We start from the raw sequence: 27,367 nt of genomic DNA, 5'->3' as shown, positions 1-27,367 counted from the left end.
GGACAGTATATTGTGCTGCACTGGAGTATTTGGTTCTGCTGGGGCGGTATATTGTGCTGCAATAAGATATTGCCGACCCCTCCTACTTGTGCTGCCCTGCTTTCTGACAATTTGGGCCCACCTCTAACATGGAGCCACTTTTAGTTTTTTTTTCCCAGGACCTCTTTAAAAGGGTTTTCAAAGATTTTCATCTCCTCAGAATAGGTCATCAGTATCTGATCGGTGGGGGTCCGACACCCGGGAACCACGCCGATCAGCTGTGTTTGTGCCGTGGCCTTCTCCGTGCTCACCAAACACAGCGCCGTACATTGTTTAGTGGCTGTGTTTGGTATTGCAGCTCAGCCCCATTCACTTCTATGAGGCACTGGTGCCTTCTCAAACAGCTGATTTATAAGGGTCTCGGTCGTCGGAACCCTACCAATCAGGATAGGTCATCAGTATTAAATCTTGGAAAACCCCTTTAAGTTCCCAGTCTGCCCCTGGTCCCCATATAGGAATCTACTTGAAGGGCTTCTCTGTTTTGGACAGTCCCTAATTGTTAGAAGGGCTTCTTGACAATAAGCTGATCATAAAGCTGATGGCACCCCTGGCCAGCTGTAATCTGTGAGGAAACTTGGTGGTAAGTGTTCAATTTCCCTGCAGCGCCACCACAGGGGAAATTAAGAATTACATAGTGTCCATTCAAATCAATGGGTTGTCTGTGTAATGCAGGACAGGAGGGTCCTCCAAAGTGAGACACGCCAAGAAATGAAGATCCTGAACAGGGGACCCTGCTCTCCAAATTCTCTAAAAGAGTGTATGGAAGTGGGGTTTCTAATCTGGATGCCCCCTTTAACTCTTATAGTCCTGCAAAAAAGAGCAAGAACAGCTGCGGCACGATGCCCCAAGTGGGCATTTCTGCGAGCTCTAGGCCGTCTATCTGCAGTAGCATTGTATTAAAAACATGTCTTTTTCAGGGAATCTTCTCAAATTCAAGTGGAAGAAGAACAGGTCCTCTGCCCAGAAATCAAGACTAATGCACACACAGAACAGAAGAGCAGGCAGGAACTGGCATCTCATGGGGCAGCAGTCACCGGGAAGGGCAAGCCGCTGCCCCCTGCTACCAAGACGGCAGAGGTTCAGACCTGTGAGAGTCCAGCAAAGAACAAAGGAGGAGAAGACGTAAGAAGTGATGTTAAAGAAACCCTCCAAGGAGGGAAAAGTGGGATGAAGCACCAAGAAGGAGTCCCGAAGGACGGTGATGCCACCCAGTTGGGGGATCAGGCCCAGGCGTCCAGCTCTCCAGGAGATGCCACCAAAGTGCCAGAAGCCTCTTCCCTACATGTAATTGGTGGGTAGATCTGGCAAAGCTGGGTAACAATCAGTTTGGCTGACCAATTACAGATCAGTACCCAGCATTATATTGTGACAGCAGCACAGAGTATTTCAGGAGAGAATCTTCTGGGGAAGAGATATGTCCAGTCATTGTATGGTTGCATGTGATGGGGACACTATCTTGATGTAATGAAGGGGCCACAAGTTGCAATCATGTGGAAGGAGCAGGTCCTCACAGCATCACAGAGTATTTAAGGACAGCAGTGTACTGGTCTTATGGGTGGCAGTGACCTGTCCAGTCATGTGATGATGTTTGTGAGAACAGGACTGCAAGTGACGGGGTAAAGTAAGAATGTGAGCAGGGAAATGGAAGCAAGTGGAAGGAGCTGGCACCCAGGGCAGCACAGAGTATTTCAGGAGAGGAGTGTGCTGACCTGATGGGTGAAGTTTCATGGTGGAATGGAGGCAAGTGGGAGGTCACAGACTAAGAATGGATGGAGCAGGAGTCCTTCTGCAGCACAGAGTATTTCAGCAGAGGGATGGGCTGATCTTGTGTAGGGCAGTGACCTGTACCCGCATATGATGATGTTAGTGAGGACAGGGCACCATGTGACGGGGGTAGTGTCCTGATATGAGGCAAGTGGAAGGTCACTGACTGAGAATGGATGGAGCGGGGTCCTTCTGCAGCACAGAGTATTTCAGGAGAGTAATGTGCTGACCTGTCCATTCATGTATTGATATTAGTGAGGACCGGGATACATGTGACAGGGTCAGCGTTATGATGTGAGGAGGGGAATAGAAACAAGGGAGCGATCACATGGAAGGAGCCAGCACCAGCAGCAGCACAGAGTATTTCAGGGGGGGGGGGGGAGACTGAACATATGGGTGGCAGTGACCTATTTACTCACGTGGTCATGTTAGTGAGGACAGGGATAATGACATGACATTGCCCCTGTCCTCACCTATTTGCAAGCTGCGTGATGTCCACCTTCAGACGTGTCGTTTTCTTACAGATGACTGTCCGCCCCCTCCGGCACCGTTCAACCACCGAATAGTGAGCATCAAGCAAGCCATCTTATCGTCCTGCTACACCGTGTGCCAGCATGAGGTCCTGGGAGGGTAAGCTGCGGCTCATGCACTCACATAGGGGCATGCAACCAGTGGCATCGCTACAGCGGCCTCCATAACAAATCACACTCAGAAAGCAAACCCGCCTGTCATAGGGCCCTCGTCTCCTCTCCTGACTTGTCTGTTTTACTCAATAGTTGCATCTTACTTACAAGTCATAGTCACAAGGCGGCGTTAGCGAGATGGTTCTCTTTCCATGGGAGATACCTCCTTGTGGACCTCAGGAAGTGTTGTCAGATCTGGAAGGGAGTGCTGCAGACACCAGCCCTCTGCTCCGGCACCGCGCTGCCCCCCCAGGCTCGTCCAGACATCGGAGCGCGGTAATGTGGGCGCCGCTCTGCTAGGATACAGTGGGATGCAAAAGTTTGGGCAACCTTGTTAATCGTCATGATTTTCCTGTATAAATCGTTGGTTGTTACGATAAATCTATCATATAGGAGACACACACAGGGATATCTGAGGAGTGAAATGAAGTTTATTGGATTTACAGAAAGTGTGCTATAATTGTTTAAACAAAATTAGGCAGGTGCATACATACATTTGGGCTCCACAAAAAAGAAATGATATAATATTTAGTAGATCCTCCTTTTGTAGAAATTACAGCCTCTAAACGCTTCCTGTAGGTTCCAATGAGAGTCTGGATTCTGGTTGAAGGTATTTTGGACCATTCCTCTTTACAGAACATCTTTAGTTCCTTCAGGTTTGATGGCTTCCGAGCATGGACAGCTCTCTCTAAGTCACACCACAGATTTTCCATTATAGTCAGGTCTGGGGACTGAGACGGCCATTCCAGAACGTTGTACTTGTTCCTCTGTATAAATGCCTTAGTGGATTTTGAGCAGTGTTTAGGGTCGTTGTCTTGTTGAAAGATCCAGCCCCGGCGCAGCTTCAGCTTTGTCACTGATTCCTGGACATTGGTCTCCAGAATCTGCTGATACTGAGTGGAATCCATGCGTCCCTCAACTCTGACAAGATTCCCAGTCCCTGCACTGGCCACACAGCCCCACAGCATGATGGAACCACCACCATATTGTACTGTAGGTAGCAGGTGTTTTTCTTGGAATGCTGTGTTCTTTTTCCTCCATGTATAACGCCCCTTGTTATGGCCAAATAACTCCATTTCAGTGTCATCAGTCCACAGCACCTTATTCCAAAATGAAGCTGTCTTGTCCCAATGTGCTTTAGCCGACCTCAAGCGGAGAACAGGCTTCCTCTGCATCGCTCTCGCCTACAGCATCTCCTTGTGTAAAGTGCTCCGAATGGTTGAACGATGCACAGTGACTCCATCTGCAGCAAGATGATGTTGTAGGTCTTTGGTGCTGGTCTGTGGGTTGACTCTGACTCTTCTCACCATTCGTCGCTTCTGTCTGTCCGAGATTTTTCTTGGTCTGCCGCTTCGAGCCTTAACTTGAACTGAGCCTGTGGTCTTCCATTTCCTCAATATGTTCCTAACTGTGGAAACAGAAGCTGAAATCTCTGAGACAGCTTTCTGTATCCTTCCCCTAAACCATGAGGGTGAACAATCTTTGTTTTGAGACCCCCATGTTGCTACTCTTCAGAGAAAATTAAAAGAGGAGGGAAACTTATAATTGACCCCCTTAAATACTCTTTCTCATAATTGGATTCACCTGTGTATGTAGGTCAGGGGTCACTGACCTTACCAAGCCAATTTGAGCTCCAATAATTAGTTCTAAAGGTTTTGGAATCAATAAAATGACAACACAGTGCCCAAATGTATGCACCTGCCTAATTCTGTATAAACAATTATAGCACTTTCTGTAAATCCAATAAACTTCATTTCACTCCTCAGATATCACTGTGTGTGTCTCCTATATGATAGATTTAACTGACATTTTTTATCGTAACAACCAACGATTTATACAGGAAAATCATGACGATTAACAAGGTTGCCCAAACTTCCGCATCCCACTGTATATAGGGCAGCTGCGGTGGCAGAAACGTACTTTGTTGTGCATAGGATGGGAGGGTCTGGTCTAGAGTCTATACTGATAGGAGGGTCTGGTCTGGAGTCTATACTGATAGGGGGGTCTGGTCTGGAGTCTATACTGATAGGAGGGTCTGGTCTGGAGTCTATACTGATAGGAGGGTCTGGTCTGGAGTCTATACTAGGAGGGGGGGGGTCTGGAGTCTATACTGATAGGAGGGTCTGGTCTGGAGTCTATACTGATAGGGGGGTCTGGTCTGGAGTCTATACTGATAGGAGGGTCTGGTCTGGAGTCTATACTGATAGGAGGGTCTGGTCTGGAGTCTATACTAGGAGGGGGGGGGGTCTGGAGTCTATACTGATAGGAGGGTCTGGTCTGGAGTCTATACTGATAGGAGGGTCTGGTCTGGAGTCTATACTGATAGGAGGGTCTGGTCTGGAGTCTATACTGGGAGGAGGGTCTCGTCTAGAGTCTATACTGGGAGGGGGGGGTCTGGAGTCTATACTGATAGGAGGGTCTGGTCTGGAGTCTATACTGATAGGGGGGTCTGGTCTGGAGTCTATACTGATAGGAGGGTCTGGTCTGGAGTCTATACTAGGAGGGGGGGGGGGGGGTCTGGAGTCTATACTGATAGGAGGGTCTGGTCTGGAGTCTATACTGATAGGAGGGTCTGGTCTGGAGTCTATACTGGGAGGAGGGTCTCGTCTAGAGTCTATACTGGGAGGGGGGGTCTGGAGTCTATACTGATAGGAAAGTCTAGTCTGGAGTCTATACTGATTGAAAAGTCTAGTCTGGAGTCTATACTGTTAGGAGGGTCTGGTCTGGAGTCTATACTGATAGGGGGGTCTGGTCTGGAGTCTATACTGATAGGAGGGTCTGGTCTGGAGTCTATACTGATAGGAGGGTCTGGTCTGGAGTCTATACTGGGAGGGGGGGGGGGGGTCTGGAGTCTATACTGATAGGAGGGTCTGGTCTGGAGTCTATACTGATAGGAGGGTCTGGTCTGGAGTCTATACTGGGAGGAGGGTCTCGTCTAGAGTCTATACTGGGAGGGGGCTCTGGAGTCTATACTGATAGGAAAGTCTAGTCTGGAGTCTATACTGATTGAAAAGTCTAGTCTGGAGTCTATACTTTTAGGAGGGTCTGGTCTGGAGTCTATACTGATAGGGGGGTCTGGTCTGGAGTCTATACTGGGAGGGGGGTCTGGAGTCTATACTGGGAGGGGGGTCTGGTCTGGAGTCTATACTGGGAGGGGGGTCTGGTCTGGAGTCTATACTGATAGGAGGGTCTGGTCTGGAGTCTATACTGATAGGAGTGTCTGGTCTGGAGTCTATACTGATAGGAGTGTCTGGTCTGGAGTCTATACTGATAGGAGGGTCTGGTCTGGAGTCTATACTGGGAGGGGGGGGGGGTCTGGTCTGGAGTCTATACTGGGAGGGGGGTCTGGTCTGGAGTCTATACTGGGAGGGGGGTCTGGTCTGGAGTCTATACTGATAGGAGGGTCTGGTCTGGAGTCTATACTGATAGGAGTGTCTGGTCTGGAGTCTATACTGATAGGAGTGTCTGGTCTGGAGTCTATACTGATAGGAGGGTCTGGTCTGGAGTCTATACTGGGAGGGGGGGGGGTCTGGTCTGGAGTCTATACTGGGAGGGGGGTCTGGTCTGGAGTCTATACTGATAGGAGGGTCTGGTCTGGAGTCTATACTGATAGGAGGGTCTGGTCTGGAGTCTATACTGATAGGAGTGTCTGGTCTGGAGTCTATACTGATAGGAGGGTCTGGTCTGGAGTCTATACTGGGAGGGGGGGTCTGGAGTCTATACTGATAGGAGGGTCTGGTCTGGAGTCTATACTGATAGGAGGGTCTGGAGTCTATACTGGGAGGAGGGTCTGGTCTAGAGTCTATACTGGGAGGGGGGGGGTCTGGAGTCTATACTGATAGGAAAGTCTAGTCTGGAGTCTATACTGATAGGAGGGTCTGGTCTGGAGTCTATACTGATAGGGGGCTCTGGTCTGGAGTCTATACTGATAGGGGGGTCTGGTCTGGAGTCTATACTGATAGGAGTGTCTGGTCTGGAGTCTATACTGATAGGAGGGTCTGGTCTGGAGTCTATACTGGGAGGGGGGGTCTGGAGTCTATACTGGGAGGGGGGGGTCTGGAGTCTATACTGATAGGAGGGTCTGGTCTGAGTCTATACTGATAGGAGGGTCTGGTCTGGAGTCTATACTAATAGGGGGTCTGATCTGTAGTCTATACTAATGGGGGGGTCTGGTCTGTAGTCTATACTGATAGGGGGTCTGGTCTGGAGTCTATACTGATAGGGGGTCTGGTCTGGAGTCTATACTGATAGGGGGGTCTGGTCTGGAGTCTATACTGATAGGGGGGTCTGGTCTGGAGTCTGTATTGATGGGTCTGTGCTCTAGGGTTCTGTATAGATAGTAGGGGTCATTTACAAAGACGTCATTTACGCAGGTCTTTGTATTGCCGGAGGATTTGCCTAATTTATGATAAGGCGTGCTCCAACAGTCCGACACTTGGAGTAAAAACTACTCCGCCACATGACTGATGAAGTTTTTACTCCTGTTTTCAGGCATACAATGGCCCCTGCCATGCGCTCTCAACTGCCAAGTGGTGAGGAAGTCATAAAAACACCCACACAACAATGTTTAAAAAGTCGCAAAAAGGGGTCTTACGACATTTTTTTACTCCAACAACTGGAGTAAAAATGTTAGTATATGACCCCCAGTATGTTGCGTCTGGGGTATATATAGATGGGGGTCTTATCTGGGTTTTCTTAAGGTGTGGGGGTCGTAGGTTGTGTCTGGGGGTGGTATTTGGAGTCTGTACATATGGGGGTCAAGTCTGGGGTCTGTACTGATGGGGGTTGTGCCTGGGGTCTGTACTGATGGGGGTGGTGTCTGGGGTCTGCACTGATGGGGGTGGTGTCTGGGGTCTGCACTGATGGGGGTGGTGTCTGGGGTCTGTACTGATGGGGGTTTTATTTGGGGTCTGTACTAATGGGGGTTTTATTTGGGGTCTGTACTGAGGGGGTGGTATTTGGGGTCTTTACTGATGTTTTTTTTTTTTGGGATCTGTACTGATGGGGTTGGTATTTGGGGTCTGTACTGATGGGGGTGGTATTTGTGGTCTGTACTGATGGGGGTGGTATTTGGGGTCTGTACTGATGGGGGTGGTGTCTGGGGTCTGTACTGATGGGGGTGGTATTTGGGGTCTGTACTGATAGGGGTGGTATTTGGGGTCTGTACTGATGGGGGTGGTGTCTGGGGTCACGGGTCTTGTGGCAGCCATATTTAAGTCCTCCAGCTTTTCCAGATGTCCAGACATGTAACAAAAAAACAACTAGACAGACGGCTCCAAAATATATATTGGAAGTGTATTTTTATAGGCATTACAGTGGACAGATCCACGTCAGCCTGAATGAAAACCTCCCTCCTTTACACTGCTGCCTGCATCCAGAGAACTGAAAACACATAGCAAAACAGAAGGGAGGTCCACGTCACAGAGTGGCCGCTTTATTGGGGAAAGGTTTGGTGCATCTAATATTTTGGGGTCAGTAATGAGAGTCGAGTGTATTAGGGTCCAGGACATACTCCTGAAATCAAACCCCTGAGTTTTCTCGCCGCTCGGCGCATTAATTAACCGTGACATTTACGATTTGGCAGCGAAATTGAGTTAGAAAACAGAAATGACTTCTCTTAAGATGTTTAATCCCGAAAACCGTCTGTTTGAAAACACCTACATGTTGTTTGTGTTGCCGTGTAAATGTCACCCAGATCCTCTCCTGCGCCAGCCGAATGTTTAACCCCCGGGTGGCGCACAAGTTACCAGCGGCGGGCAGAAATCGACGACTGCTGAGACGTTAGGGAATTGCACAGAAAGCAATTCCCTAATACACGTCTGTCCGAAGACTTCATCTTCTGAACATGAAAACTCCCCATCTGTAGCAGTGTTACTTCTGTACGACATCACGATACAAGGGGTCGGACTCTCTGCAACCCTGCCGATCAGATGCACGCAGAGGCCATGGCGCTCTCTTCCTAGGCCACTGACGTCACATTCATCGGTCACACGGTCTAGGCACAGGTCAGTCCTATTCAAGTAAATGGGGCTCAGCTGCAATACCAAGCACGGCCACTATCCAATGCACGGCGCTGTTAGGGTACACGCACGCGTTCAGGATTCATGTGCGGAGAATCCGCACTGAAATCCGCAGGTGTTCGCAGGCAAATCTGTGCGGTCAACCCGCATCAATTGGTGCGGATTTTACTAAGTGAAAAAATATAATAAATTGACATCGCAGGTCAAAATCCGTGCGGGAAAAAATCTGCATCGTGTGCATTGAGCATTTTAAAAATTCTCATAGAATACAACGTACATGACCTACGGTGCGGATTTTCCGCACGCAAATCCGCGCAGGAAAATCCACACGCAATCCTGATGGTGCGCATTTAGCCCTAAGCTGCAAGGAGGCCGCGGCCATCAGTGTAGCTCTGACCGCCATGGTTTCCTCCAACAGCTGATTGCCCCCGATCTCATATTAATGACCTCTCCCGAGGAAAGGTCATCAATATATAAATCACGGAGATGTGTGCGATCACCGTTCTATCTACTGTCCCGCAGACTGACTCTCCACACCACACAGAAGGCCTCTGCGTTGGTCCCATGTTCCTATGTGCCCACATTGCTGAGAAAAAGGATGTTTTAATATATGCAAATGAGCCTCTAGGAGCAATGGGGGCGTTACCGTTACACCTAGAGGCTCTGCTCTCTCTGCAATTTGATTGACAGGACCAGGAATTGAATCCTCATCACACCTGGCCCTGTCATATGAAAGTGCTGAGGACCCGACAGATACACTGAACGGTGTAACAGTAACGCCCCCATTGCTCCTAGAGGCTCATTTGCATATAATAAAACATCATATTTCTCAGCAATGCGGGCACATAAGAACATGGGACCAACACAGATGCCTTCAGCTGCCAAGCGCACATGTAACAGGTCAGCCAGTGTCATAGGTGCAAAACTGCTGACAGATGCCCTTTAAGCTGAGACTTGTCCAGGAATCTTGGAGCCGTACTGCAGGCTGCCCCTCGATGGGGCACAGACTTGTTTATTTCCTTCTGATTCAGGTAGCAGGGATTAAGGAAAGCCAAGTCAATCAGTCCTGCAGCTGTTACAGGCCGCAGCTGGACCGTACCCCCTCTGTGTACGTCAGGATGTATTTACACCCGCGGCATGTGACTAAGGCGTACAGAAAGCACCGCGCAGTGCATTACGCAGCTAGCCGACAGCTGGGCGAGCGGCTAATCCATTGTAAAGCGTGAGAAAGCTGAGATTCAAGCTCCTGGTCTTTCAATGGTTTACCATGTACCGGGGCTATTTATAAGCAGCGATAACAGCAGCACTTTGACAAACTCCCAAAACATCTCTGAGGTCTTGCCTTAAAACATATCGTGCTCACAGGACGCCCGTTGCGTAACTTTTTCCGTTGCGGCAGAGTGGGGGTTAACCACGGTGTCCTACATGTGTCCCCAGTTAACAGCAGAAAAATAAGGATAAGACGGGATGTTATTTTGTATCCACCTTCCTGTGTCTGGCTTCATTTATATTTTTATACATGGTTTGTTTTTTTTTGTAGAACTTTTTAAAGGGCAACTCCACCCAAAGAGGACCATGTCTCTATTGCTTTTCTTAGGTTATCTATGCAGTAGGGTACCATCTATCTATCTCCGTATGTATTTTGTTGTCCGCAAAAAATACAGATGACGTCCGAGTGCATTCCGTATTTTGCAGAACGGAACAGACGGCCCCTAATAGAACAGTCCCGTCCTTGTCCGTAATGCGGACAATAATAGGACATGTTCTATTTTTTTCCGGAAACGGAAATACGGACATACAGAAATGGAATGCACATGGAGTACCTTCATTTTTTTTTGTGGACCCATTGAAATGAATGGTTTCGTAAAAAACGGAACGGGCACGGAAAGAAAATACGTTCGTGTGCATGAGCCCTTAAAAGGGTGATCCCATGATTAATGTAAAAAATAAAAATTATTTACATTAATTAACATTTTTTATTATTATCATATAGTACATGACAATTTTTTCTAAAAAACTTGGAACCAGCCCTGCACCTCACATGCATCCAGAGATCTCCCCATTCTTTGCTCTGCTAGATTTATATCAGGCTGACCGCTCAGGGGGCATGTCCTTTCTGCGGCAGCTTAGGGGGCGTGTCCATGCTCTTCCTATCACAGCTCAGGGGGCGTGTCCTTTCCGCTGCAGCTCGGGGGTGTGTCCATGCTCTTCCTATCACAGCTCTGGGGGCGTGTCCTTTCTGCTGCAGCTGGTGGCAGTTGAAGGATGTAACTGAGAATGAGTGTCCATCTCAGTGAGCAAACAGCAGGTGGCGCTATACAAACAGCTTGGCTGTGCCAAGATTTAAACTTATCTCCCATCAATAGGATAGTGCTAAGTGTCTAGTCAGTAGGGGTCTGACCGCTGGGACCACCAATGATCGCAACCAGGGGGTCCTGTGTCCTCCCGAACTCCATTCACTCTCTATGGGACTGACGAAGACAGCACTCGGCGATCTCTAGCGGACATCCCACGAAGGTGAATGCAGCCGCAGCAGCGGTAAAGTGCTGATCCATATATACAGGAAGACACTGGACCCCCCTTTCTCATGACCAGTGGGGTTCCTACCGATCAGACAAAGAAAAGATCATAACCCCAAGACAGTAGTCATGCTTCCGAGGAGTTATGGTAGTACCACAGACTGAAACACACTTCCTAATCTGTACGGATCACTTCTCAGCAGTCATCTCATTATCATCACAGGCAGGATTACAATGACGGGTAACACATATCATGACGATAATGTCTGCGAAATATGTCAGTGCTATATACAGTAAGTGAGTAAAGCAAATGAATATATATATAAACACATAACACAGGATCCACCATGAAAATAGAGTGATATGACAGCTCATCCCCTCCCCCTCCCTGCACAATGATTTCTGCACAGAGCATTCCCGCAACACTCTCCCTTTAGAAATCAATGAACATCTCCAGACTACGGATTCCTGTGGCTGCTGTAAAGCAGATGTCTGAAAGCTGTTAGCAGCAGCTCGGGCAAGATGGCCGCCCCCCTAATCATGCACAAGAAGTAGAATAAAGTGGAATTGTTTTTTGTTTATTAGTTTAATAAAATAGGCCATATATTTATTTATTTTAAATTTTTGCTGTCATAGTGCCATCTGGTGGACGTAGAAAATCCAATATACATCTAGGGCAGTGCGGGAATGCTTACTCTTCATGTTGATCCCTAGGGGGCGCTTTGGACAAGTTCACAAGTGTGTGGAAATTTCATCCGGGCTCCGACTGGCTGCAAAAATCATCAAGGTGAAAGCGCCCAAAGACAGGGTGAGTAGGGTGCCACGGGTGCACCCAACAGACAAAAGTTTTTATCTTATATACCTTGAATCTAATTCTTCACTATTTAAATGACAGCTGCTTGCTGTCAGTGAATGATGACATTCCTGTTTGCATCCAGAGACTGAAAACCCGGTACAAACCTAATGTACAGGCAGATTTATTGCAGAAATTTCATTTTGGTTGGAGAGAGTCGTGGAAATTTCTGCTGCAAATCTGCTGCGTGTGAATTCACCCGAAGGGTTTGCTACAGACTGACTCCTAATGCATCAGCAGCGCAAATCTCTCTTTTGTCCTGATGGTTTGCTACAGTGTATCGGTGCAGGTAAAATCTGTCATCTTATAATCAGGCATCCTCCAACTGTTGTAAAACTACAACTCCCACAATGCCCTGCTGTAGGCTGATACCTGTAGGCTGTTCGGGCATGCTGGGAGTTGTAGTTTTGCAACAGCTGGAGGGCCGCAGGTTGAGCATGCCTGTTATATATGATGCTGTTTTGCAAACTTTTTGTTTTTTTGTTTTGTTGCATGATACCAGCAGGGGTCGGCGGTGACATATGAGCTAACGATAAGGGTCTGTTCACATTTCGCTTCATTTCACATTCAGTGCATGTGTCAGGAAAGCTCCCGGCGCATGCGCCAAATGTATACAGAGGGACACAGTGTAATAAAAAATAAAAAAAAAAGTATTTTTTTTTTTTAAACTAATTGCTTTTTACAACGTGAGTCAATGGCCGACAGGTGCCTACGCCCGAAGCAAAAACATAGAACTCTGAGGGCAGCTTTGGATGTGACTAGAGTATAACACAAGGCTTTTCCTTCCAGGCTGAAGTTTTCGTGTTATTTTTGCATTAATGGGGGATTTCAGTGGTTTGAACCCTGGTGTGCGCCCTTTACCGCGGGGGGGGGGGGGGGGGGGGGGGGGTGGAATACATTTGCATATTCATGAGGCTCTTAGCGGGAGAAGCTGTCGGTGCTCCTGCAGCAGGCTCAGATCGGGGGACTGGTAAAGGGCAGCCTGGCAGCGCCGCTCGTCGGGAGGACGCCTGCCGGCCTCTAATTATCCGTTTATTTACTCCTGGATCACCAGACCCTTCATCTTCTTACATGGGGAGAACAAGGAGGAGGGAAATGCCACAGCCGCCGCCGTGACCTGTCTTGTCTTTTTTTTTCTTGCAGGACGAGGTGAAGAACGAAATTAACGTGATGAATCAGTTAAATCACGTCAACCTGATCCAGTTATACGACGCCTTCGAGTGCAAGAACGACCTGACCTTAATCATGGAGTAGTATGTATGGAGCCGGGGGGGGATGCTGCTGCAGGAATAGTAATAGAAGTCGCTGGGTCGCCCTCTTACTTAGGGCTTGTTCACACGAACGTAAGGAATCCGTGCCCGTGCCGCATACGGCGGTTCCGCAATACACGGGTCACCAGCCGTATGCATTCTGCATCAAGTGAATGGGTCCGCAAATCCGGAGATGCGGTGCAGAACGGAACCCCGCGGAAACACTACGGAGTGCTTCTGTGGCGTTTCGTTCCGCCAAAAAACAGAACTTTTATCTCTTTGCGTAACGGACAGATCGCGAACCCCATTCAAGGGAATAGGTCTGCGATCCGCATGCGGCTGCCCCACGGTCGGTGCCCGTGCCTTGCGGACCGCAGCACGGGCGTGGAGCCCTTACGTTCTCGTGAACAAGCCCTTATTGGAATGAAGAGCATTGAGCAGTTCTGCAACTTTATAATAGGCTTTTGTGTTTCGATTACTGACCATTTCCAAGATCTTGCTGTCAGTGAATGGGAGCAATCCCGTTAACATCCCGTTGAATGCAGTTGGAATAGTTTATCAGTATTTTTTTTAAGGGCCCTCTTCATAGTATACCTAGCACAGCGCCCTACATTGTATAGTGGCCGTGCTTGGTATTGCAATTCAGTCCCATTCACTTGAATAGGACTGAGCTACACAAAGGCCTTGTGACCGATGGACGTGACATCACCGGCCGAGGAAGGGGCCTGAGTCCCGCAACAGCTGATTGGCACCCGGACTCAGACCCGCCCACCCGTCACATATTGATCACCTATCCTATCAATATTTAAACCCCTTTCATTTTACCAGGAGTCTAGGAAAAGTAGATGGTGGCCATACTGGTGGTCCCCTCCCTTTAAGAGATTTTGTGTTTGCTTCCCTTCAGTCTGGACGGAGGAGAATTATTTGACAGGATCACGGATGAAAGTTACCACCTCACAGAGCTGGACGCCATCATGTTCACCAAACAGATCTGCGAAGGGATTTACTACGTGCACCAACAGTACATTCTACATCTGGACCTCAAGGTAATGTGCTACAACATGGGCGCCATTAAAGGGGTCATCACTACAACCTCTTTCTATGTGTCTAGCTGAGGATGACTTAAAGGGCCTCTGTCGGCAGATCTGTCCCTATGACACTGGTTGACCTGTTACATGTGCACTTGGCAGCTGAAGACATCTGTGTTGGTCCCACGTTCATATGTGTCCGCATTGCTGAGAAAAGTAATGTTTTATTATATGCAAATGAGCCTCTAGGTGCAACGGGGGCGTTACCATTACACCTAGAGACTATGCTCTCTCTGCAACTGCTGCTCCCTGTCTACTTTGATTGACAGGGCCAGATGTGATGACAATTTCACTGCTCGGTCCAGAGAGAGCGGCAATTGCAGAGAGAGCAGAGCCTCTAGGTGTACAGGTAACGCCCCCGTTGCACCTAGAGGCTCATTTGCATATATTAAAACATCATATTTCTCAGCAATGCGGGCACATATGAACATGGGACCAACACAGATGCCTTCAGCTGCCAAATGCACATGTAACAGGTCAGCCGATGTCATAGGGACAAATCTCCTGCCATTCCCATTTAAAGGGCATGTCCATCATGGCAGTCATTTTTGATATATCTCCAATGCATCTAAAATAAATAAAAATGAAGTAAGAATGCATCTAATCCTGACTAAAAATCTCTTAATGTTTGGTATTTACACTTAATTGTTTCCATGGCAACAGACTACAAACTCTGTAGTCTGACCCTACATGTGGTTGAGATTTTTTAAAAGTCTCGCCCACTTTGCTGCCAATGTATACACTGCAGATTTTCCACACACAAGTCCTTTGCAGAAAATCCACAGCCTATCCGTCTTGTGTGACGAAGTTATCCCACAAATTAAAAAATAAATAAATAAACTAAAAAAACAAACAAAAAGAAACTAACTCTTTTTTAGCCTGTTTCCTCCCCTCTCTGCAGCTCTTTTTGTGGGTGGACAGTAGCTCATCACCTGCATCTCCCAGGAGTGCATTGCAGTCAGCTCTTACTCTGCTCCATACCAAATAGTCCCTCAAACGTAGCCCCAGCGATTCCGCTAATTAGTAGCAGTATGACGTGTAATGCAATTTCTTTCTCCGCTGTCTAGAGAGAGATACAGACATATACTTCTACGGGTTTAAAAGTAGGGATAAATGAGTGAAAGGTGTCTGAGCCGCTTCACGCCAGCACTGGGAGGAGGAAGGGAGCAGGGAAGCTACTGAGCATGTGCGTCCACCACTGAATGGAGGAGGTGGACCAGAAGGAGAAACAGCAGGGGGCGCTACTAGGGAGGAATATGAAAGCCATACAATATTTGTATTGCATGTACTGTATATTGCAATAATACTTCATAGGAGACCCCCTTTAAGGGCATCTCATCGACTATGCACCCTGACACTGAACCTTCTTTGCCTCCTGCAGCCGGAGAATATTCTCTGCGTCAGTCGCACCGGGAACCAGATAAAGATCATAGACTTTGGGCTGGCCAGGAGGTGAGTGCTTGCAATCTGTCTCGTCCTCAGGCAGCCAATCGGAGCTGCCATTCATGACTCTGATCATTTGTGGTCATTTCTTAGGTACAAGCCACGTGAAAAGCTGAAAGTGAATTTCGGGACACCAGAGTTTTTGGCTCCAGAAGTGATAAATTACGATTTTGTGTCCTTCCCCACGGACATGTGGAGCGTAGGCGTCATTACCTACATGCTGTGAGTCACGTTCTGGCTTGGGTGCCACATATTCTTATGAGTTCCTGAATCCTCTTCACAAACCTCTCACTGTAGACAAGCGGGGGACCGCGGGGCGAAACTGAGCCCGGGTCAGGGGCCACCGACAACACAGTGTGTTTCTATGATGGTTGCAGCACCAGTCTCTTCTATGGGCCTTGTGTGTAGTGTAGCTGAGACCCACCCAGCTGCAATACCAGACGCAGCCCATAGGCAAGGGTGGCGCTGTTTTTGTGTGCAATCCCTTTTATTCTAAAGGGGGTTTTGATGTTGATGACCTAATCATAGGCGGGGGTCCAACACCCAGCACTCCCACGGATTACCTGTTAGCGGCAGGTGCAGCTCTGGAAGTAAACCGCATACCCAACCTAAACATATGCCAAATAGTGGCCATTCTGGCAGCTCAGTTCCCCTTGACTTGAGCTGATCGGTAGGATGCAAGATGTCAGACCCCCCCCCCCACCGATCTGATATTGGGTACCAATATGGTGTTTCTGGGAAAACTCCTTTAAGGTGGAGTTTACGTGTGTAACTGTTAGTGCATGCTGGGAGTTGTAGTTTCACAACACCTGGAAAGACGCAGGTTGGTGGCCAGTTAAAGGGAGTGTTCAGGGCTAGAAGAGCATGGCTGCATCCTTTCAGAAACTGCTCCACACTTGTGAATGTGACCTGAGCTGTAATACCATAACTCACCTGTGGACAGGGGTGGTGCTGTTTTTCGAGGAAAGCAGCCATGTTTTTACAATCCTCTTTTAAATGTTACTGACACGGTTTCCCCGTTATCTCCCCGCGCTCAATACCCCATTCTTTTCTAGACTCAGCGGCCTGTCTCCGTTTTTGGGTGAAAGTGACGCGGAGACCATGAACTACATTGTGAACTGTAACTGGGATTTCGATGCAGAGACATTTGCTGACGTGTCAGAAGAGGCCAAAGACTTTATTTCCAGATTGTTAGTGAAAGAAAAGAGGTAAAACGCCAATGAGTCCTATTACTTAAAGGGGATGTACAACCTCTGCTGTAAATGATTTTCCTAGCTACTCCCTCCCTATAAATCAGGGATGCCCAACCTGCGGCCCTCCAGCTGTTGCAAAAATACAACTCCCAGTATGCCCTAATAGCTGTAGGCTGTCCAGGCATGCTGGGAGTTGTAGTTTTGCAACAGCTGGAGGGCCGCAGGTTGGGCATCCCTGCTATAAATCAAGCATTGTAATCAGAGGAGAAGCCGCAGAGACTCTGCACAGCTATAAGGCCTGGGTGACTCTGTGACTAAGTGCTTGCTGAAAACGGCTTCTGTATCTGGTTTATCACCTGGAGCCGCCGCGGGAAGTCAGCAGAATGACAGGTCGCAGTGATTCAGCGAGAAGAGTGCTCAGCGGCTTTGTCTATTTATTGAGGACGGTTTCTATATCATGTCTTCCAGCTGCAGATTGAGCGCCGGCCAGTGCCTGAAGCACGAGTGGCTCGCCAACCTGCCTCTAAAAGCCAAAAAATACAAAGTGCGCCTTAAGTCACAAGTCTTGCTGCAGAGATACATGGCACAGAAGAAATGGAAGGTCAGTGGAAGAGTCGTAGAGAGAAACGCCAACCTCTAGATCGAGGGGACTAAAGGCGGCATTGCCAGATTGTACTTATACAGGGGGCCACAATAACATTTAAACTGTCCCCTATATAAAGTGCATGCCAGAGTCCTCCCATACACACTGCCTACCGTACAGTCCTCCCATACACACTGCCTACCAGAGAGTCCTCCCCATACATACTGCCTACCAGAGAGTTCTCCCATACATACTGCCTACCAGAGTCCTCCCCATACACACTGCCTACCAGAGAGTTCTCCCATACATACTGCCTACCAGAGTCCTCCCCATACACACTGCCTACCAGAGAGTCCTTTCATACACACTGCCTACCATACAGTCCTTTCATACACACTGCCTACCAGAGTCCTCCCATACACACTGCCTACCAGAGAGTCCTCCCATACACACTGCCTACCAGAGAGTCCTCCCATACACACTGCCTACCAGAGAGTCCTCCCATACACACTGCCTACCAGAGAGTCCTTTCATACACACTGCCTACCAGAGTCCTCCCATACACACTGCCTACCAGAGAGTTCTCCCATACATACTGCCTACCAGAGTCCTCCCATACACACTGCCTACCATACAGTCCTCCCATACACACTGCCTACCAGAGAGTCCTCCCCATACACACTGCCTACCAGAGAGTCCTCCCCATACACACTGCCTACCAGAGAGTCCTCCCCATACATACTGCCTACCAGAGAGTTCTCCCATACATACTGCCTACCAGAGTCCTCCCATACACACTGCCTACCATACAGTCCTTTCATACACACTGCCTACCAGAGTCCTCCCATACACACTGCCTACCAGAGAGTCCTCCCATACACACTGCCTACCAGAGAGTCCTCCCATACACACTGCCTACCAGAGAGTCCTTTCATACACACTGCCTACCAGAGTCCTCCCATACACACTGCCTACCAGAGAGTTCTCCCATACATACTGCCTACCAGAGTCCTCCCATACACACTGCCTACCATACAGTCCTTTCATACACACTGCCTACCAGAGAGTCCTCCCCATACACACTGCCTACCAGAGAGTCCTCCCCATACACACTGCCTACCAGAGAGTCCTCCCCATACATACTGCCTACCAGAGAGTCCTCCCCATACATACTGCCTACCAGAGTCCTCCCATACACACTGCCTACCATACAGTCCTTTCATACACACTGCCTACCAGAGTCCTCCCATACACACTGCCTACCAGAGAGTCCTCCCATACACACTGCCTACCAGAGAGTCCTCCCATACACACTGCCTACCAGAGAGTCCTTTCATACACACTGCCTACCAGAGTCCTCCCATACACACTGCCTACCAGAGAGTTCTCCCATACATACTGCCTACCAGAGTCCTCCCATACACACTGCCTACCATACAGTCCTTTCATACACACTGCCTACCAGAGTCCTCCCATACACACTGCCTACCAGAGAGTCCTCCCCATACACACTGCCTACCAGAGAGTCCTCCCCATACACACTGCCTACCAGAGAGTCCTCCCCATACACACTGCCTACCAGAGAGTCCTCCCATACACACTGCCTACCATACAATCCTCCCATACACACTGCCTACCAGAGAGTCCTCCCATACATACTGCCTACCATACAGTCCTCCCATACACACTGCCTACCATACAGTCCTCCCATACATACTGCCTACCAGAGAGTCCTCCCATACACACTGCCTACCATACAGTCCTTTCATACACACTGCCTACCAGAGTTCTCCCATACACACTGCCTACCATACAGTCCTTTCATACACACTACCTACCAGAGTTCTCCCATACATACTGCCTACCATACAATCCTCCCATACACACTGCCTACCATACAGTCCTCCCATACACACTGCCTATCATACAGTCCTCCCATACACACTGCCTACCATACAATCCTCCCATACACACTGCCTACCATACAATCCTCCCATACACACTGCCTACCATACAGTCCTCCCATACATACTGCCTACCAGAGAGTCCTCCCATACACACTGCCTACCATACAGTCCTTTCATACACACTGCCTACCAGAGTTCTCCCATACATACTGCCTACCATACAATCCTCCCATACACACTGCCTATCATACAGTCCTCCCATACACACTGCCTACCATACAATCCTCCCATACACACTGCCTACCATACAATCCTCCCATACACACTGCCTACCATACAATCCTCCCATACACACTGCCTACCATACAGTCCTTCCATACACACTGCCTACCATACAGTCCTTCCATACACACTGCCTACCATACAGTCCTCCCCATACACACTACCTACCAGAGTTCTCCCATACATACTGCCTACCATACAGTCCTCCCCATACATACTGCCTACCATACAATCCTCCCATACACACTGCCTACCATACACACTGCCTACCATACAGTCCTCCCATACACACTGCCTACCATACAATCCTCCCATACACACTGCCTACCATACAATCCTCCCATACACACTGCCTACCATACAGTCCTCCCCATACACACTGCCTACCATACAGTCCTCCCCATACACACTGCCTACCATACAGTCCTTCTATACACACTGCCTACCATACAGTCCTCCCCATACACACTGCCTACCATACAGTCCTTACATACACACTGCCTACCATACAGTCCTCCCATACACACTGCCTACCATACAGTCCTCCCCATACACACTGCCTACCATACAGTCCTTACATACACACTGCCTACCATACAGTCCTCCCATACACACTGCCTACCATACAGTCCTTTCATACACAGTGCCTACCAGAGTCATTTTATACACAATGCTTGCCAAAGAGTCCCCCCATACACACTACCTGCCAGAGAGTCCCCCCATACACACTACCTTCCAGAGAGTCCCCCATAAAGAGTGTTTGCTAGTCTCCTCCATACATAGGGCATGCCAAAGAGTCCCCCCCATACACACTCCCTGCTAGAGAGTCACCCCATACACAGTGCCTGCCACAGTCCATGCATACACACTTCCTTCTAGGGATTCCTTTCATACACATTGCCTGCCAAAGAGTACCCCCCATACAAACTGCCTACTAGAGAGTCCCCCCTATACACAGTGCCTGCCAGAGTCCCCCATAAAGAGTGTTTGCTAGTCTCCCTTGTACACAGGACATGCCAAAGATTCCCTCCATACACACTCCCTGCTAGGGTGTCCCTCAGAGAGTCCCTCAATACACAGTACCTGCCACAGTCTACCCATACACACTGCCTGCCAGAGAGTCCCTTCATACACCGTGTTTGCTATTCTTGTCCCCACACACTGTGCCTTTCAGAGTCCCCCATACACACTCCCTGCTAGTCACCCCATACACAGTGCCTACCACAGTCCACGCATACACACTCCCTGCTAGTCACCCCATACACAGTGCCTACCACAGTCCACGCATACACACTCCCTGCTAGTCACCCCATACACAGTGCCTACCACAGTCCACGCATACACACTCCCTGCTAGGGAGTCCTCTCATACACAGAGTCCTTCAATACACAGTACCTGCCACAGTCCACCATTCTATACTGCCTGCCAGAGTCCCCCATAACCAGTGCTTGCCAGAGAGTCCCTTCATACACCGTGCTTGCTATTCTCATCCCCACACACTGTGCCTTCCAGAGTCCCCCCCATAACCAGTGTCTCCTTCATACACAATGCTTGCTCGGGGGCTTCCACACACTGTGTTTGCTAGTCTGCCTCATATTCAGTATTCACCCCATACGCAGTACCTGCCAGACAGTCCCCCCTCCCATACGCAGTGCCTGCCAGACAGACCCCCCCCCCCCCCCATACGCAGTGCCTACCACAGTCCCCCCCCATACACAGTGCCTACCAGACAGTCCCCCCCATACGCAGTGCCTGCCAGACAGTCCCCCCCATACGCAGTGCCTGCCAGACAGTCCCCCCCCATACGCAGTGCCTGCCAGACAGTCCCTCCCCATACACAGTGCCTACCAGACAGTCCCCCCCCCCCCCATACGCAGTGCCTGCCAGACAGTCCGCCCCCCCCCATACGCAGTGCCTGCCAGACAGTCCGTCCCCCCCATACGCAGTGCCTGCCAGACAGTCCCTCCACACACATACACAGTGCCTGCCAGACAGTCCCCCCCCATACACAGTGCCTACCAGACAGTCCCCCCCATACACAGTGCCTACCAGACAGTCCCCCCCATACACAGTGCCTACCAGACAGCCCCCCCCCCCCCCCCCATACGCAGTGCCTGCCAGACAGTCCCCCCCATACGCAGTGCCTGCCAGACAGTCCCCCCCCCCCCCCCCCATACACAGTGCCTACCAGACAGCCCCCCCCCCCTCATACACAGTGCCTACCAGACAGTCCCCCCCCCCCCCCCCCCCCCATACACAGTGCCTACCAGACAGCCCCCCCCCCTCATACACAGTGCCTACCAGACAGTCCCCCCCCCCCCCCCCCATACGCAGTGCCTGCCAAACAGTCCCCCCCCATACACATACGCAGTGCCTGTCATGACCGGTTGTCAGATCACCGCGACACCCTACATTGAGGTTACTCATGCCAGTCTGGGGCCATAGGGCAGTCTACTTCTTACGTCTGACTTGTCTCCTCCAGAAACATTTCTACGTGGTCGCTGCTGCAAATCGTCTCAGGAAGTTCCAGCTACTTACCCCTAAGCCTTCCTAGGAGGAGGACGGACCGCGGCTGGAACGTAGGCATTCAGCCGTCTGAATACTGCGAGAGCTGCAGCAACACAAGGACAATGAGGGATCAGCGCCTCACAGTACAAATGTAGTCATTTTGGATATAGTATATGTAAGTAGAGTTTACGAGCCATCGAGCAGAGGTCTTCGGACGCCGGTCCCATCTTCTCGGCTTTCCACAAAGGACTATGTGAGGACGGCAAACGTCATGTCCCACTATGGCCAAGCGCCGCGGTCTGAAGCGCAGAAGAGCGGGCATTACGAAGGACCCAATGGAATATTTGCATCTCCTAAAAGGTTTCTTAAAGGAATAGTCGTCTCACAGTATTGGCACTGGTTTCTTAGCTGCACATTGTGAATGCTCGGTTCTCCCTGTAGACACGGTCACAGTATGGTTACTACCTTGTAGCAACTAGAAGCTCCGTAGAGACTCATTGCATGCGATTGAGGAGACTGCATGCATTTGTAAGGGAAATAAATTGTGATCACCCAAAAAAATAAATATTTTATTTTGTGTTTATTGCATTAGTATGACAATCGCGCTATGGCTCTGTTCACACCTCACATTGGGGCGTACTGTCCAAACACCATGAAGTGTTTACAGGCATCCAACATGTGTCCTGCCTAAAACAAAAAATAATATTCGGTGCACATTTTTTTGGGAATGGGAGCCTATGGGCAATGTATCTAACTTTACGCCTAGATACTGGGGATACATCCGTCTGCCAGATGCAAAGGTTCAGTGATTCGCCCAACACACATTGGCCAAATCCACTGATTTCAGCGGGGCCCAAATTCCACCTAAAAGCAGATGTCGGGCTAGAGAAGGATTGGGCTGGAGAAGGATCAACATGTCCGATCAGGTCATTCTTTGAGGAGGAGCGTGAGGAAACTTCCAGCAGCTTAGGGCAGCGACCTCCGGCTGTTCTGAAACTACAACTTCCAGAATTCTCCTTTCACTTCTATGGGAGTTACAAGAACAGCTGAGTAAGGGTGCATGCTGGGAGTTGTAGTTTCAACAGGAGCTGGAATGTTAAACTTTGATCCCTAAATTAGGGCCCTTTAACATGGACCCGGGATTGGGAACAAATGCCAGTTCCCAATAATTGGCCCATTTAATGTAAGAATGGTGTCACACCCAGTTTTCTTTTCCGCCAAAGCCAGAAGTGGATCCGGGAGGGAGACGTATACGAGCTTCCTTTATATTTCTCATTCCCTTTCAACCCATTTCTGGCTTTGGCTCAAAAAAACTGCATTAAAAACTGCCACGGTTTTAGCTGCGGATTTCACCCTTTTCAATGGAAGGATGAGATCTGCAGCAAAACCACATCAAATCCACTGTTAGAAATTGTGGATTTTGGTGCGATGTGCTGCAGAAACGCACACCAATCTGCACGGACGTTTGCGCGGATCTTGTGTGTTCACCCGTGTGCAGGTGGCCTAAGAGCGTCTTCACACACTGCAGATTTTGTTGCAGAAATTCCTGTGACTGATAATCAGTTCCACATGGACTTCTGTAAGCCCCATTCAGGGGAACCGAACGGATTGTCAGTTGCGGATTTCGCCCTTTTCAATGGAAGAGTGAGGTCTGCGGAAAATTTGCATCAAATCCACATAAAACCCTCCACAAATGTGATAATGTGGATTTATGTGTGTTTTTTTTGGTGCAGATTTCATGCGGATCTTCTGAACGTGATCCGCATTGTGTGCAGTCACCCCAAGGACACCTGCAGATGTTGGCAGCTGAACACATAAGATCTGCATGAATTTCCCTGCCGATTTATGCGCGTTTCTGCAGCCTATCCGCACCAAAATCTGCAATGTCTGACAGCGATTTTTGGTGCGGATTTGCCACAGACCTCATCCTTCCACTGAAAAGGGGCAAAATCCGCAGCTAAGGCCTCTAACACAAAAGTGACAGACTAGGTCCGGATGCGTTCAGTGAAACTCGCACCATTTTGCAAGCAACTTCAGTCAGTTTTGCCTGCGAGTGCGTTCAGTTACATTTTTTCCACGCAAGTGCAATGCGTTTTTCAGGTGCATGATAAAAAAAAAAAGTAAAGGTTTACAAACAACATCTCTTAGCAACCATCAGTGAAAAACGCATCGCACCCGCACTTGCTTCCGGATACAATGCGTTTTTCACTGAAGCCCTATTCACTTTTATGGGGCCAGGGCTGTGTGAAAAACGCTAAATATATAGAACATGCTGCGATTTTCATGCAACGCAGAAGTGATGTACACAGACCAGTTGACATGGACGGGTCAGGATTCAGTGCAGGCGCTATGCATTCACGTCACGCATTGCACCCCCGCGGAAAACTAACTGGTGTGAAATGGGCCTAAAACCGCAATCATCACTGACATGCAGCAGGTTTTAAAATCCAGGTCAATTTCCACACTGAAAATATCTGCAAAGTGTGGGATTTGTATAATCTTATACACTTTGCCGGTCCTGGAATATGCTGAGGTTTTTCTGCACGTATTCCGCAACGTGTGCAGGTGGCCTAAGGGTGTTGGCGATCACTCATCAAACCCATAAACCGCTCGAGTGATTGCATCTACACGTCACCCCATATAAACAGTGGAGCAGATTTACTAAGCCTGTAGATGGCGTACACTTACCCTGGCACCAGATTTATCACAGGGGCTCAGACTGGATGATGAATGTGGCGCAGGGATGACATGGTTGGCTTACTCAGAGACAGAATTTTATGCCACAGTTGTAGTGCAATAATGGTGCATCCTAGGCCATGCCCACTTTTTTTGTACACTGGGGAAAACTTAGAAACCCAAGTTGCGCCAAAATGACATCGCTTTATAGATTCTAGGCACAGATGCCATCGTAAATCTGGGCCAATATGTGCTGCCGACAGTACACAAACTGAGGGGATGAATGATCGTAATAACCATCATTTGTGCCACCCCTTGCATAAGCGCTGTGAACAGCGATTTAAATAGGCACTGATCAATTTGTCTATCGCCTTAAAACTCTGGCACAGACGGTGATGTAGCAGAGGTAGGGAGGCGCTTTGTTTAGGTCATGGGACGTTAGTGACATTTCTTTGGCGATGAGAAGGGACATGCTGTGTGCAACTGTCAGACTTGGTGATTATGTACTTTGTAAATTAATAAAATGTTACAGTAGAAGACATCGTAGATCTTATGTTTTCTTCCCTTTAATACATCCCAGGTTGGGAGGAATGTGAAAAGCCTCACTAGACGTGGTGCTTTGCACAGATTATTATTTTTTTTGGGGGGGGGGGGGGGGGGGGGGGGCTCAGCAGCATTATTTTAGCTTGTAAAGAAATGCATGAAATGTTTTTTTTTTTGTTATTGACGCTGTGCGCTCCTGCAGGAATCCATGGTCGTGTGCAAGAGGCTAAGGCTACTTTCACACTAGCGTTCGGAGCGGATCCGTCTGATGTTTCATCAGACGGATCCGCTCCGATAATGCAGACGTTCGCATCCGTTCAGAACGGATCCGTCTGCATTAAAACGTAGAAAATTTTCTAAGTGTGAAAGTTGTCTGAGCGGATCCGTTCAGACTTTACATTGTAAGTCAATGGGGAACGGATCCGCTTGAAGATTGAGCCATATGGTGTCATCTTCAAGCGGATCCGTCCCCATTGACTTACATTGTAAGTCTGGACGGATCCGCTCGCCTCCGCACGGCCAGGCGGACACCCGAACGCTGCAAGCAGCGTTCAGGTGTCCGCTCACTGAGCGGAGCGGAGGCTGAACGCTGGCAGGCGGATGCATTCTCAGTGGATCCGCCTCCACTGAGAATGCATTGGGGCCAGACGGATGCGTTCGGGGCCGCTCGTGAGCCCCTTCAAACAGAGCGCACGAGCGGACACCCGAACGCTAGTGTGAAAGTAGCCTTAGACTGTTTCTTAGTGTTTTATCGTCCCTTTGGAATATATATTTTTTTTCCTAGATTACAACATACTCTATGTGCAGCCTTTTCCCATAGGCTCCTCTGTAGGAACAAAAAGAACTGAAAATGCAAAGAAAAGTAAAAAATAAAATAAAAATATAACACATTTAACGCATTTCTTTACAAGCCAAAATAATGCCGCTCAGCCACCCCCCCCAGCTTTTTTTGCCCAATGACATGCATTAATGCAGAGTCCGGCCCCAAGTATTCCAGCAAAACGGATCTGGCATTGCGGTCTGCACATGCTCAGACTGCAAAAAAATGTGAATAAAATAAATGCAGATCCGTTTTTCCAGAGGACACCGGAGAGACGGATCCAGGGTTTCAATGCATTTGTCATACAGATCAGGATCCTGATCCGTCTGACAAATGCCATCAGTTTGCATGCGTTTTGACAGTTACGGCGACGGAACTGCCTGCTGGAATCCTCTGCCGTAAGTGTGAAAGTACCCTTAGCTGTGCTCCGTAGAAAGAGGCATGGATACATTTTTACTAGGTCTTTGGAGTATGGGAGGAAAGCAGAGAACCGAGAGGAAACCTATGCAAACCCCTTAGAGATGCTGCCCTTTGTCAGATTCAAACCCAGCTCTGCAAGGAAACACTGTTTTCATGGGGTTACAGGCAGGGAAGCACTTCGAGCTGACTGCAGTGCATGTAAAACAAGTTTAGGCTCCGCACTCCTTTAAGGGGAGAGACTTTTCTAACTTCGCTGTCCTCTTCCTACATCAGACCAAGATAAATCACCAGGTCTCCGCCACGATGACAGGGACACAGATTCGGTTCTGTCCGATCAAGAGATTTGCTGGCATTATACAAGACAACAAGGGACAGGACATTAAGAGCACAGCACCAGGAGCTGATGTTTTATTACAATTCTTTACACGATTTTAAATGTAAAATGTTTGACCACAAACAGCAACAAGATAAAACATTTAATATATAAAAAAATACTATGACAGTAAAATGTACATAAGATCGCAGAAACTGGTCAGACAGCATTTACTGGGCGCACTCTGTATCCAATGTGGCCTGAGATATGTATAAAGGCTCATGCACACAAACACATTCTTTGTGTCCGTTCCTTTTTTGCGGACCGTATGCAGAACCATTTTAAAGGGTCAACAAAAAATAAAAATCGTTTGGATTGTTTTTTTTTTGGTGCAGATCATACAGCACATTTTTTTTCTACTTCCCTGGGGGTGCTTCCCATTGAAGTGAATGGCAGGCTGCTT

At 48.7% G+C, this 27,367-nt stretch overlaps 1 protein-coding gene across 3 annotated transcripts in view; it reads left to right on the top strand.

The window, feature by feature from the left end:
* Positions 1-22,686, top strand: part of MYLK3 (myosin light chain kinase 3) — a 38,908-nt gene extending 16,222 nt beyond the window's left edge. For all 3 annotated transcript variants that reach the window (XM_040409945.1, XM_040409944.1, XM_040409943.1), the window contains exons 4-13: positions 957-1,330; positions 2,328-2,433; positions 11,740-11,833; positions 13,022-13,131; positions 14,033-14,174; positions 15,598-15,668; positions 15,753-15,881; positions 16,715-16,867; positions 17,321-17,453; positions 22,107-22,686. In XM_040409945.1, coding sequence (XP_040265879.1) covers positions 957-1,330; positions 2,328-2,433; positions 11,740-11,833; positions 13,022-13,131; positions 14,033-14,174; positions 15,598-15,668; positions 15,753-15,881; positions 16,715-16,867; positions 17,321-17,453; positions 22,107-22,178 — 1,384 coding nt within the window. In that variant the 3' untranslated portion in view covers positions 22,179-22,686. The remainder of the gene's footprint in view (positions 1-956; positions 1,331-2,327; positions 2,434-11,739; positions 11,834-13,021; positions 13,132-14,032; positions 14,175-15,597; positions 15,669-15,752; positions 15,882-16,714; positions 16,868-17,320; positions 17,454-22,106) is intronic.
* The last annotated feature ends 4,681 nt before the right edge of the window (positions 22,687-27,367 follow it).

The sequence above is a fragment of the Bufo bufo genome, chromosome 10, assembly GCF_905171765.1.
Source record: "Bufo bufo chromosome 10, aBufBuf1.1, whole genome shotgun sequence".
In the NCBI taxonomy this organism is placed as follows: Eukaryota; Metazoa; Chordata; class Amphibia; order Anura; family Bufonidae; genus Bufo; species Bufo bufo.
The sequence above is the reverse complement of the archived record's forward strand: the minus strand, read 5'-3'. Positions and strand labels throughout refer to the sequence as shown.